This window comes from Eublepharis macularius, chromosome 1, assembly GCF_028583425.1.
Source record: "Eublepharis macularius isolate TG4126 chromosome 1, MPM_Emac_v1.0, whole genome shotgun sequence".
NCBI classification, from domain to species: domain Eukaryota; kingdom Metazoa; phylum Chordata; class Lepidosauria; order Squamata; family Eublepharidae; genus Eublepharis; species Eublepharis macularius.
Window position 1 is genome coordinate 238,120,968 of NC_072790.1, and position 13,671 is coordinate 238,134,638.

Consider the following 13,671-nt stretch of genomic DNA (forward strand, 5'->3'; position numbering starts at 1 on the left):
ACTGTAGTTTTCAAAGACAATTTTCAAAGACAGTGCCGTGTGGGATTGCTAGGGGAGAGGAACTTTGTAGGGGAAGGATGGGGAAGAGCTGGCAGTTCATCTCTCCACTGAAATTGCAAGAATGAGGCAGCTGGGAAAACATGCTCCCCAATTCATCTGGGACTACCTCCAGCACCTGGCCCGTTAGCCACCTACTTGTGTTCTCTAACCGATCCCCACCTAAGAAAGGCACTAATGTTGGCCAGATTTAACATACTGTCTTCGGCCATCTTTGTTGGTAGATGTCAAGGGACCCCTTATGAACTTAGGAAATGCCCCTGTGGCCTGGATGTAATTGAGTCTGTCTCTCACGTTTTATTAAACTGTTTATTTTACTCTAAGATCTGAGACAAATTTCTGAACTCCCTTCTTTATCCATGGTGTGGCCTTTCTGATAATGTCAAGGTCCAGCGTCTATTATCTGGTCACAATTTTTCTATAACCTCCAAGGTTGCTTGTTTTCTTCAGTCTGCAATTTGTATCAGGGAAGCTGTTAATTAATTTTTACTACTTTGGTTTTTAATGCCTTTTCCCTCCCATTTTTTAATGTATCCCCTTTTGCTTCTGACATGCCAATAAAGGTTATATGTGTGTGTGTGTGTGTGTGTGTGTGTGTGTGTGAGAGAGAGAGAGAGAGAGAGAGAGAGAGAGAGAGAGAGAGAGAGAGATTGCAAGAAAACAATTACAAAGTTCCTCTCCCCCAGCAATCCCAAATGGATCTGTCTTTGAAAACTGTCTTTGAAAACTACAGTTCCCAGGTAAAATTGTGTCCCTGACACATTAAAAAACATGTGTCTGGTGTCACTTGTAGCTTAGCTCTGAGAGTTGCCAGGTCAGATCAGAGGCGGGCCTTGGGGGATATGGGAGGGGGAATGTAGGAGCAGAGGGTAGCCTATGGCAAGTCAGGATGAGGCCTTGACTTCCCTGGCACCTCAGTGGATGTGAATGGGCAGAATACATAGCAGAAACTCTTATTCCAGGCTACTGCCTCGAATCAGCCCCTTGTCTTGAGATTGTACTTCAGAGGAAGTCTATTCTGAATGCTCATTGATGAAGAACAGAGGTTGGCTGTTTCCTTCACGTCTTCCTTATGGGTTTCTTGCCATCATCCGACTGTTCACGTTAAAACACAGGATGCTGGAATGGACGGATTTCTGTTACAACCCAGCAAAGCAGTTCTTGCTAATTGTAATAGGAATGGAAACTCCATATTCAGAAGCAGTATACCCTTAAAGACATAGGAGGGCTTTTTCCTTCGTACCGCTTCGGGGGCTTTCCTGGAGCACCTGACTGGCTGCGGTTGGGACCTTGAGTCCAATCAAGCAAGCGGCTTACGTTTTAGCATTCTCCATCCAGCCCACTCTGAGCTCGGTCTCCCACTTGCCTTTTTCCTGCTTACAGGTTCTTAGATGAATATGCCAAGTACAACCTGACCTTCTGGGCGGTGACTGCTGGGAACGAGCCCACGGCTGGAGACATCATCTTCTACCCGTTCCAGTGTCTGGGCTTTTCTCCGGAGCACCAGAGGGACTTCATTGCCCAAGATTTGGGCCCTGCCTTGGCCAACAGCACTTACAAGGGCATTGAGCTCATTATCCTCGATGACCAAAGAGTCATGCTCCCTTACTGGGCCAAAGTGGTAAGTGTACTGACCCCAGTGGAATGGAATCCCAACATCACTGGTCAAAGGAGGGCATATATGCTTACAGAGGGCACATTCTGTGCTCTTAGGTGCCCCTAATTCCAGATGTGTGAATTTATTATTGTTGTAATATGAATGGAAATTCCATATTCAGTAGCAGTATACCCTTAAATATGAGGTGCAGGGAGAGAGACATAGGAGGGCTACAAGGTTGTTTCATTTGTATACCACTCTTCTGGACAGATTAGTGTCCACTCAGAAACTTAATGGTATCTTTATTTACTTTATTAACAAATATACAAGCGGGCCATGAGTACAGGCAAAGAGATATACCTACAAGGCAGCAGATCTGCTACCCCACAGAGGGAGGACCCTATACTCCCAGATTTTGCATTCTTCAGTTAGCTGTTTCTAGCAAAAGGAAAGAAATCCCACTTCAGACACCAGTTTCACACACTCCTCACTTCCCCAAGTGGCAAGAGGTTCCAGGGGCAATGCTAATGGGAATACTTTCAGTTTTCTTTGAGTGACTATTAGAGCCATAGGGAATGTTTGTAATACTTGCTTAATTTACAAATGCACAAGGAGGTAACAGGAGGTAAATAGACTTTCCTGCAACATAGCCGATCTACCCAACTATGGATCCCTTGTGAGTTACCCTGAAACCCAAGGTGGTTCATCTTCAGCCAATTCACCACTTACTTTTCCTGCTCCTCTCTCTTTCTCACAACTTCCATTCTGTTGCTGTCCACTGTCTCTCTGTACCCACTTTTCCCCACCTTGTGCAAACCTTGAGGGGGTCTCCTGTTCAATAACAGAGATTCTCAATCATCAGGAGAACCTCTTGATGAAATGTCAACTCTTGGATCCAAGCAATCCTCCATAGTAAAGGACTGATTGGCCAGCAGCTGTAACATCAGTATTCCCCTTGTTTCTAGGTTCTCAAGGATCCCAAGGCTTCCCGTTATATTAATGGGATTGGCATTCACTGGTATTTGGATTTCTTGGCCCCTATCGACTTGACGCTGTCCATCACCCACCATCTCTTCCCCCAGTACTATCTCATCTCTACTGAAGCCTCCACCGGCTCTTACTTCTGGGAGCCCCGCGTAGTGCTTGGGGGCTGGGACCGTGGCAGCAAGTACAGCCACAGTATACTCACGGTAAGTTTTAAGGTAACTCTGACCCTAGGGCATGTCTTCTTTTGGGTCATGGAGAATTTATGGCATAAAAACCTTGCTGAGAGATAAGTAAAGCTGAAAAATCCAGTAGCTAGCCTAAGAGAGCCCCTGCAGTCTGTGTTGACAATGCAAATTGTAATTGATTTTTAGGGTTGTCAGCTCTGGGCTGGGAAATTCCTAGAGAACTGGGGATGGAGACCGTGGTCTGGGGAGTGGAGAGACCTCCGCCATGTAATGCCATAGAGCCTATTCCCAAAGCAGCCATTTTCTCCAGGGGAACTGTTCTCTGCACTTTGGAAATCAGTTGTATTTCTGGGAGATCTCCAGGCGCTGTCAGACTCTGGATGATAGATTACAGTGGACAGATCCCTGGTTCATTGTAGCAAGACACAGGTTCTTGGTTAAATGACTTTTATTCAGAAATCAGTTCTTTCCATAATCAGATCCAAAGGTCTACTTAAGAGCAAGGTAAGAACCTAAGTAGTTCTAGTAGAAAGTTGACCAGAATGACCACATAGGAAAATTCGCCCCCTGATCTCCAGACAGAGGGGAGTTTAGATTCCCCTCTGTCTGGAGATCAGGGGGCGGGGCCACCAGCCATGTGACCATTTTCAAGAGGTTCCGGAACTCCGTTCCCCTGCATTTCCCCTGAAAAAAAGCCCTGGTGAGTGCTATAAGAGCATGTTTCATGGTAAGTGCAAAATTCTATGTAGTTATCATGAATAACAATTCTATTATCATAACTACCATAGGATTGTTATTCTTGATAACTACATAGAATTTTGCACTTATTATGTGTGGTCAGAATTTTGGAGTAATATTTTCACAACGTTATGGAACTTGCACTTATAGCACTTGCACTTTCTTAATAGAAATTTGAAAAGGATATGTTGAGTTTATTGTTTCAGTCTCCAGTAGAGGTTTCCTCTCTTGGTTATTACTTCACTTCACAGCGACTCCGTCCTCTTTGGTTGTAGTCCCTGCCTGGAAGTTGGCAACCCCAGTCATGGCTCCTATCCACAGGATCCTGGGAACTGTAGTTCAATGAATGAGGCTTTGTTTTTAGGCAGCCCTCTGGCTCCTTTCTATAGTCCTGTAATTTCACCCCGAAGTCTCTCGTTTTGATGCCTGGAGAACTGGGATGGGCAGCCTGTGATCTTCAGATGGGATTGCCAGGCTCCAGGTGGGCCCTGGAGGCTTCTGGGAATCTGACTAATTGCCATCAGTTCCTCCAGAGTAAATGGCAGCAGCAGAGGGTGGACTCCCGGGCTGTGCCCTCAAAGCTCCAGGAATTTCCCAACCTAGAGTTGGCCACCCTAGATGTGGCCTGCAAAGAGATTGTATCCGGCCCCCACAGCATCCATGAACTTGCTCGAGCAGTGTCTAATTCTGTTGCATTGGGGACTATGAACCCTCATTCTCCCATCTGCTTTGCTCACAGGGCTCCATGAGGGTCCATGCAGTGGAGTTAGGGTTGCCAGCCTCCAGGTGGTGGCTGGAGATCTGCTGGAATTACAACTGATCTCCAAATGACAGAGATCAGTCCTCCCGGAGAAAATGGTGGCTTTGGAGGGAGAACTCGATGGCATGATACCATTCTGAGGCCCCTCCCCAACCCCACCCTTTCCAGGCTCCACCCACAAAATCTCCAGGAATTTCCCAACCTAGATCTGGCAACCCTAACGGAGTTCACTCACCCCCATTCAGCCGCCTTGCCCGACACAGTGAGGCCAGTGAGCAAGCTGGGCTCGGGAGAAAACGGTTGGCTTGTCTGAACTCTGGCGAGATTCAGAATTCTTGCGAGAATTTGAGAGTGGTAGGTGGTAGGACTGAAGGCAACTTTATAAGGGAACAAAGAGGGGGTGGGCAGAGACGAGAACCTGGGTGGGTGACAACAAGTCCCCTCCTCTCCAGTACGCAGTTATCCATCCAGCCGGCATCTGCTCATGGTACAATTCTCCTACCCGTCACTGGTAAAAAAAATCTCTATCCTCTGTTTTAAGAGAAAGCAACGTTGTCTTTTCAAGGATTACAATTTGCTGCATCCTTCTCCTCATTGTTCTTGTTATTCCACCTTTCTCGTTGAGGTCCAAGGCAGATTACACAGTGCAAATGAAAATATAGTATAACCAGCAGCTAGGACATTCACTGACTAAATGCGTAGTATTTAGTCCCTTTGGAGGAAGGGAAACTGAGAGCCAAGCTACAAGTGACAAATATCACGTGTTTGACACATGAAATGACTTACACGGGTCCCCCCCATTCTTTCCTGTTCACTTGTATGCCGCAATCACATTGCTCTGGATCCCGTGTCCGTCCTTGCACGGGTTTCTTCCTTGTTCCGCCCATACTGAGGGAGGTATCCCACGAAGCACCTTGTGTTTGCGCATGCTTAACTCTTTGAATTTTCTGTTCTGATCTAAGCACAGCTTTTTGGTCAGCGGGGTCAGGTAGCCACAGGGGGCTTGTCCAGGACCTGGATCCATATATTCTAAGCCTGTTCCCTGAATGACTAGCAAGCAGTTGGCAACAGCTGGTAACCTACCACTCTGTTCAGCCAAGTCTGAAACCTTCCCCAGGCCCAGGGGTCTTTTGAGCTTGGCTGATCAGCATTGTAGGATACAACCAAGGGCAACGATTTTAATCAAGCGTTTCCCAGACTTCATCTAGGAGCAACATGCTCTTTCCTGAACAGAAGATCATACAGAGATCCAGCGGTCCGCCTCCAACACTGTTGTGCTCCCAGGAGCTTTTCCTTATTCATTTGAATGCATGTATTGAGGCACACAAGCAAACTTTGGGACTGGCCCCTGATGCTCTCTTGGTTTTGCAGAACCTCAACAACTACGTCACAGGCTGGACCGACTGGAACCTGGTGCTAGACATGGAAGGAGGCCCCAACTGGAGCAGGAACTACGTGGACAGCCCAATCATCGTGGACGCGGCCAATGACGTCTTCTACAAGCAGCCCATGTTCTACCACATGGGCCATTTCAGGTGAGCAGGGCTTTTTTCCGGCTGGAACGTGGTGGAACGGAGTTCCAGCACCTCTTGAAGATGGTCACATGGCTGGTGGCCCTGCCCCCTGATCTCCAGACAGAGGGGAGTTTAGATTGCCCTCCGTGCCACTCAGTGCAGAGGGCAATCTAAACTCCCCTCTGTCTGGAGATCAGGGGTTGGAGCCGCCAGCCATGTGACCATTTTTGCCGAGGGCAATTTAAACTTTTAAAAACTCCCCCCTTGTTCCCGCTGACCCAAAGTGACATCATTGTGCGGTCCTGGGAGCTGAGTTCCACCACCTCTTTTCCCAGAAAAAAAGCCCTGCAGGTGAGAGACACGCAAGGCCCCTTTGCTGTCTGGAAACAACTGGGCTGGGCTATGGGGCAAAAGTCCGGGGCCTTGCCCACTCAGGCTCTGCAGGAAGAACCCCTAACGCAGGCTGCAGCTAGATGATGGGCATGCCTAATCCACCCCCATCTTTATCTCTCCACTTCCTTCTCCCCAATAAGTGACAAATTCTTTAAGAATTGGCTCATTTGGGGCCCAAGTCGGTCCCAAGCAAGGCCAGCATGAATTCACTCCTGGAAGTGACATCACACCCTGCCGGGAGAGCAATCACTGTAGGTTTGCCCAGGAAGTATTTTGCCTCCTGGGCCCGTTCCCCATGCCTCCCCCCCGGCCAGGTGAGTGGGGAGTAGATTGGGAGCGAGGGATCCCCCACAAGGGGTCCCCTGCCCCACTGAAGAATTGGCAGCACTACCTGGGCCCCGCCCTTTCGCCAGGCCCCCTCACAAACAATCCAGGCTACAACAGGCCTCCAGTAAAGAGTAGCAGTGCTACAAAAGGAGGCTAGCAGACCCAAATCATTCCAGGGTTCATAAATAAACAGGGCAAGGCATGGAGCAGGGCTGCCAATTTCCTGGTCGGGCCTGGAAATCTCCTGGAGTTCTAACTGATCTGCAGATCTAACCCACTCTGCAACCTGTACAATTCGGCAACCTTCTCATCTGCATAATTTATTCATTTTTTGCTGATCTTGGGGCGTGGCACTGAGCTACCTAGACTACTGAAGCCTCAGCCCCTGATTACTGGAAATAATAACAACATTCGATTTATATACTACTTTTCAGGACAACTTAACGTCCACTCAGAGCGGTTTACTAAGTATGTTATATTTATCCCCACAACAACAATCACCCTGTGAGGTGGGTGGGGCTGAGAGAGCTCTGAGAGAGCTGTGACTGACCCAAGGTCAGCCAGCTGGCTTCAAGCGGAGGAGTGGGGAATCAAACCTGCCTCTCCAGATTAGAGTCCTGCCGCTCTTAACCACTACACCAAACTGCATCCATCTAGTCCAGTGTCTTCCTACTGCAACAGCCAATCAAATGCTTTTTAGGCAGGGAGTGAAGTGGGGTTACCAACCTCCAGGTGGTGGCTGGAGATCTCATGGAATTACAACTGATCTTCAGATGACAGAGATCAGTTCCTCTGGAGAAAATGGCTGCTTTGGAGGGTGGACTCTTTGGCATTATACCCTGCTGAGGTCTCTCTCTTCCTAAACTCCACCCTCCCCTGGCTGTATCCTCAAAATCTCCAAGAATTTCACAACCTGGGGCTGGCAACCCTATCATGAAGGTAACAGCTAATAATAATTACATTCAATTTATATACCGCCCTTCAGGATGACTTAACACCCACTCAGAGCGGTTTACAAAGTATGTCATTATTATCCCCACAACAATCACCCTGTGAGGTGGGTGGGGCTGAGAGAGCTTTGAGAGAGCTGTGACTGACCCAAGTCCACCCAGCTGGCTTCAAGTGGAGGAGTGGGGAATCAAACCTGCCTCTCCAGATTAGAGTTCTGCCGCTCTTAACCACTACATCAAACTTTCTCTCTCACTTTCAGTGGAAGATGCCAGGCTAAAGCTTTTGAGGAAAAGGCAAAATCTCAAAACACCCAAATTCCCAGCATAGCAAACAAAACACTGTTGTGGTTGCAGAATATGACCCATAACTGACTTACCGTTCTGTTACTACAGTAAGTTCCTCCCGGAGGGGACCCAGCGTATTGGCATCCAGAGCAGCAAGTGGACCGGCTTAGAATTTTCCGCTTTCCTGCGCCCGGACAATTCGGCGGCTGTCGTGGTCTTGAACAGGTGAGCACTCAGGATTAAGAATGGGTGGAGTGATGCCGTGGGGCAGCCAGGGCTCCGCAACAATGAGGACACCTCAGAGGGTAAAGGGCCCTGTGTAAGCAGCCCGGACTCGACAGGAGCCGACCTGCAGGAGGAGAAGGCGCGGGCGTGCCAGGACTTACAGCCAGGAGCTGGGTCAGAAGTGTGGGAAAATATAGCAGAGTTGGTGCAAAGATTGCGCATTGGAAGGAATGAGAATAGACTCACACACATTCCAGTGTAGCTCCGTAAAATACTTTACTAAAGGTAAATGTAACTAGGGTTGCATTTGGTGAAAATAATAAATTGCTAAGCTGACTACATCTTGCATGAGGAGTAACTGAGAGAAGACTGAGAGAGAGAGAGTAGTTGAGAGAGTGTACAAAGAGCAATAAAACTTCAGTATATAGGATCATAATTGCCCCCCCCCCAATAAACAAGTTGCTCAATTGGAAATCCTAATTCAACTCCATTATTCATGGAGTCTCCCCTTTCTACAGCGGGGAAACTCTCTCGAAGCCCTAATGGTTACATTCAAAGTAAGGCCGTTTTCACACTGCTTACCTTCTCTCGGAACAACCTGGAACACCGCACAAAAAACGCGGAAGATCACGACATCGCGCAAATCTCGCGTGAGAAAATGTGATCTTCCGCAGTTTCTGCACGATGTTCCGGGTCGTTCCGAGAGAAGGTAAGCAGTGTGAAAACGGCCTAAGTTTACTAATTAAGTAAGTAACACAAATAGTTTAACTCTTTCATGACTGAAACGAAAACACTTGCTAAATGCCAACAAGAAGCATCTCCATTCTTCAGCTCTGACCCAGCAGGTGAAGGCCAGCTGGCCGCTCCCAGCTCTCTAGGATCACCAGTGCCCCTGGAATGCCATAGAAGAAGACTAAGGTCAGAATTACAGGCAAGGAGGCACAGTGCACGCCATTTGGCTCGACCCCAGCTGCCTGCTAACAGTGAAGATAAATCTTGGCAGGCTTGTGCTTGAGAAGCCCGCTGGGTGCTTGACATGTGGGCGTGCAGGCTATAAAGCCTCCAGAGAGATGTTTCATTGCATACCTTGAGAGGCTGACCTGCTGACACTACCTGGATAGATTGCTTGAAGATCTGACCTCAGCCCGAACGACTCTGAATTTCAGATATCCCCTCTCGTTACCTTAAGAGTAAAGGAAGGCAATAGCAAACCACCCCGTAACAGAAGTCTGCCAAGAAAATGTTGTGATGTGACATCCCCCCGTGGGTCAGTAATGACTTGGTGCTTGCACAGGGGACTACTTTTACCTTTTATCTTAAGAGACTGATCGCTGGAAGACCTGACCTCAGCCTGAACGACCTGACTTTGGAACTCCCCCTGGCCTTGTTATTCTCAGTAACTGGAAGAGACACTCAAAAAGAGTCCAGTAGCACCTTTAAGACTAACCAATTTTATTATAGCATAAGCTTTCGAGAATCAAGTTCTCTTCGTCAGATACCGGAGCCCGGCAAGCCTGTACAGGCAGTTGCTGAAATTTGGCTCACTGTAAAATGGAGAGTCCAGCTGGGAGCTCGCTCATGAACGCTTTCCGGGATTGCCTGCCAGTGGTGGGCAATCACCGGGGTGGGTGGGTGGGATTGCCCACCACTGGCGGGCAACTGGTAAGCCTATGCATGGGGTAGAAAACATGGAAAGAGAACTTTCTCTCCCTCTCCCATAATCCTAGAATCTCCACATGGAGCACCCAGTGAAGTGCAGGGCTTTTTTTCAGCTGGAACGCGGTGGAACGGAGTTTCGGCACCTCTTGAAAATGGTCACATGGCCGGTGTCCCCGCCCCCTGATCTCCAGACAGAGGGGAGTTTAGATTGCCCTTCGCGCCGCCAGCGTGGCGCTGAGGATAATCTAAACTCCCCTCTGTCTGGAGATCAGGGGGCGGGGACACTGGCCAAGTGACCATTTTCGCCAAGGGAGATTTAAACTTTAAAAAACTCCCCCCTTTGTTCCAGCTGACCCAAATTAACGTCATTGTGCGGCCCTGAGTTCCACCACCTCTTTTCCCAGAAAAAAAGCCCTGGTGAAGTGGATAGACAAGAAGTTCAGGATGGATAAAAGGAAATATTTCTTTAATTACTCATTAAGCAATTCACTGCCAGTGGAGATGGTTATGGCCATGAGCACACATGGCTTTATTATTGTTGTTGTTATTTAATTTATAGCCCGTGCTCCTCACAGGTGGGCTCAGGACGGGTTACAACAAAAAATAAAAATACAGGAATAGCAATAAAATCACATTAAGGGGAATTGGACAGATTCATGGAGGAAAGCTCCATTGACAGCCACTAGCCCTGGTGACTAATGGGTAACCTCCATATCCCAAGGCAGGAAACCTCTGGATCCAAGTGTCAGGAGGCAGCATCAAGAAATCTTGGCCTCTATACCCTGGTTGTTGGCCCTCCAGGGCAACTGGTTGGCTGCTGTGCGATGCAAGATGCTGGATCACAAAGGCCACTGGTCTGATCTGGCAGGCCACGTTCTTCTGCTGCTCTTATTGTGGCCCAAACATAAGCCTTTGGTGCCTGGGCCTCAGCATTTTGTACTGTCATTTTGTACTCCCCTTGTTCGTTTTTCTTCCCAGGTCCTCCAAGGACGTACCTTTTGGCATCTCAGATCCTGGCGTGGGCTACATCCAGGCAGTGGCGACGGCGGATTCCATCCAGACCTATCTGTGGAAACGGCCCACAGGTGATGCGGAGCAGCCCAGCTCACGATAACAGTCGCACTAAAATGCTTTGTTCCCTTGAGAAGGCTCAACGCTGTTGGGTAGATCGGGAATCGAGGTCCTGAGGATGGGTCTACTGGATATACAGAAAGGCCTGCATGAACCAGGATGAAATGGTAGAGGAGGGGTGCCTGCCGGCCCCAATCCCATCCTAACCAAGATCGAAGTAGTAAATATTCTCAGGGTACCCGGAGAGGCCTAACCTGCCTTCCCGGTCTGCTTCGTTCTGGTTGGTCGACATTAATCCCTCAGCGTTCCTCCTCATCGGTTCAGGGTTTCCTTCTTTTCTCAGATGTTTTCATACAATAAACCGTTTTTTTTTAAAGAAAACTGTCTGCTCTCTGGCTTTCCTTGGGTATCCTAGCTAGAGAGGGGATGAGGGCAGCTTCTCAGCCAAAAACAGAGGATCCGGCTCAAGCGGGGAAGATTCAATAAATTTTGAGGAAATTTCAGTTAGGAAGGCTCGGCCAAGTTCATGAGGTGAGGGAGTTTCCATGCCTGTGAATTTTGCCCACATGGAAACTTCAGGCTGATGATGATTATTTATTTATTTATTTATTTATTTATTTATTTTATTTAATTCGATGTATACCCTGCCCTCCCTACAGATGGGCTCAGGGCGGCTGAGATGATCAGAGGATCTGAAGGCTTTCAAAATGTGAGATTCCTGAATGTAAAGCAGTGGCCTTCTTTCCCCTTTTACATGAGAATGTACTGGGGGGTCTTGTTGAACTGTAATGTGGATGACCTTGGACCTGTCACACAATCTCAGCCTAACCTATCTCGCAGGGGTGTTGTGAGGAAAAATGGAAGAGAGGAGACTGACGTAACCCGCGTTGGGTCCCCAGTGGGGAGAAAGGAAGGGTGTATAGATGAAGTAAACATTTTTTTAAAAAAATCAGGAGGTGCCTTCCGTTTGAGGCACTTTGGTTCATCCCTAGTGGTTATCCTTAATGCGGGCATTGTGGCAAAGGATGGTGTGTGTGTGTGTGTGTGTGTGTGAGAGAGAGAAACCTGTTCTTACTCTTTCCTTCCTTCCTTGGGGAAAAAAGGCCCTTCCCAGCATGCGGCCTAGGGCAGCTGCCCCTGTCAACCATTAGCGAAGAACACCCCTTGTTTTTGTGCCATGTGTCCCCAGAAAGCAAACGTGATTCTTTTACGGTGGTTTCTTGAGGCAGACCTTCCCTTGAAAAACCGTGGTTTCCCAAAGCACCTCTTTAGCTTAAAGACTGCAGTGACACCTGGTGAGCATAAAATGCAAATGGTGTTGAATTTCTTTCCCTCTCTTGCTATATAGAGGAAATCAGTCCGAAGAAGCAGCTACAAAAGCATCCTTTGACAAAATTTACTCTGTAGTAACTTCCCCCACAACCTTACACAACCGTCCACCGCACCCTTCCCTATCCTGCCCCCATCAGGCCCAAGTTGGTACTGTTGATGCAGGCTCCAATGATGTGAAAGTTGGACAATGAAGAAAGCTGGTGGGACGAAAATTGATTCAGTTGAAATGTGGTACTGGGGATACCGTGTGGATGAGCAAAAGTTTTGTGGATACCGTGGATGAGCAAAAAGACAAATAAGTGGGTTCTAGATCAAATCAAGCCTGAATTCTCCCTAGAAGCTAAATTGACAAAACGGAGGCTATTGTACTTTGGTCACGTCATGAGAAGACAAGATTCTCTGGAAAAGTCAATAATGCTGGGAAAAGTGGAAGGCAGTAGGAAAAGAGGAAGATCCAAAATGAGATGGCTTGACTCAATCAAAGAAGCCACGTCCTCCAGCTTGCAGGATCTGAGCAAGTCTGTTAATGATAGGATGTTTTGGAGGGCTTTCATTGATAGGGTCGCCAAAGGTTGGCAGTGACTTGACGGCACATAACACATACATAGCCACTGAAAACCCACTGAAATGGGAAGGTGACTAATAGTTTCCATTAAGTGGATTACGTACGTGGACTACATATGTACGTGCCATCAAGTCTCAACCAATTTGTGGCAATCTCAGCAAAGGGCTTTCAAGGCAAGTAAGAAGCAGAGGAGGTCTGCCATTGCCTCCCTCTGCAGAATCTCCCTTAGTAGTCTCTCACCCAAGTACCAACACTGCGTAGCTTCTGAGATCTGAAGAGATCGGGCAACATCATGCCACCTTCCCTCCTGCCACTGTGGATTACAAACACACCCCACACTTGTTGGAGGATTTCCCCCCACCATTCATAGGAGCCTGCGAATCACCCTCTAAGAAGACTCCGTTGTCTTGCAAATTCTGCAACCAGAAACTGAGGCCCTTGAAAATCCATGTTGAATAGCATCTCGAGCTCCAGGCTTTTTTTCAGCAGGAACGCGGTAGAATGGAGTTCAGGCACCTCTTGAAAATGGTCACATGGCCAGTGGCCCCGCCCCCTGATCTCCAGACGGGGGGAGTTTAGATTGCCCTCTGCGCTGGTGAGAAGTGCAGAGGGCAATCTAAACTCCCTTCTGTCTGGAGACCAGGGGGCGGGGCCACCGGCCATGTGACCATTTTTGCCAAGGGCAATTTAAACTTTAAAAAACTCCCCCCTTGTTCCAGCTGACCCAAAGTGGCGTCATTGTGTGGTCCTGAGTTCCATCACTGAGTCCCACCGCCTCTTTTCCCAGAAAAAAAGCCCGGTTGAGCTCTAAATGTGAAATCGCTCAAATGGAAGAGAAGGGAAAAAATAGCTATTAAAATGTTTTTCTTAGGCTCAAGATGTCTTAGTCACTGGGGCTTCTGTTTTCTATCCCCTCCTCCACGCCAGTCATATGATGCTTGGCCCTGAAGTGGTGTCTTCATACATCGTGATGTGAGCCAGTGTTTGGGCTGTCCTATTTTTCAGCCCATAGCAATACATTCAAAT

General features: G+C 48.1%; 1 protein-coding gene across 2 annotated transcripts in view; it reads left to right on the top strand.

Moving 5' to 3' along the window:
• LOC129329599 (lysosomal acid glucosylceramidase-like) overlaps positions 1–11,113 on the top strand; it is a 41,948-nt gene extending 30,835 nt beyond the window's left edge. For both annotated transcript variants that reach the window (XM_054979065.1, XM_054979073.1), the window contains exons 7-11: positions 1,441–1,678; positions 2,620–2,844; positions 5,696–5,859; positions 7,902–8,018; positions 10,656–11,113. In XM_054979065.1, the coding sequence (XP_054835040.1) occupies positions 1,441–1,678; positions 2,620–2,844; positions 5,696–5,859; positions 7,902–8,018; positions 10,656–10,791 (880 nt within the window). In that variant the 3' untranslated portion in view covers positions 10,792–11,113. The remainder of the gene's footprint in view (positions 1–1,440; positions 1,679–2,619; positions 2,845–5,695; positions 5,860–7,901; positions 8,019–10,655) is intronic.
• The last annotated feature ends 2,558 nt before the right edge of the window (positions 11,114–13,671 follow it).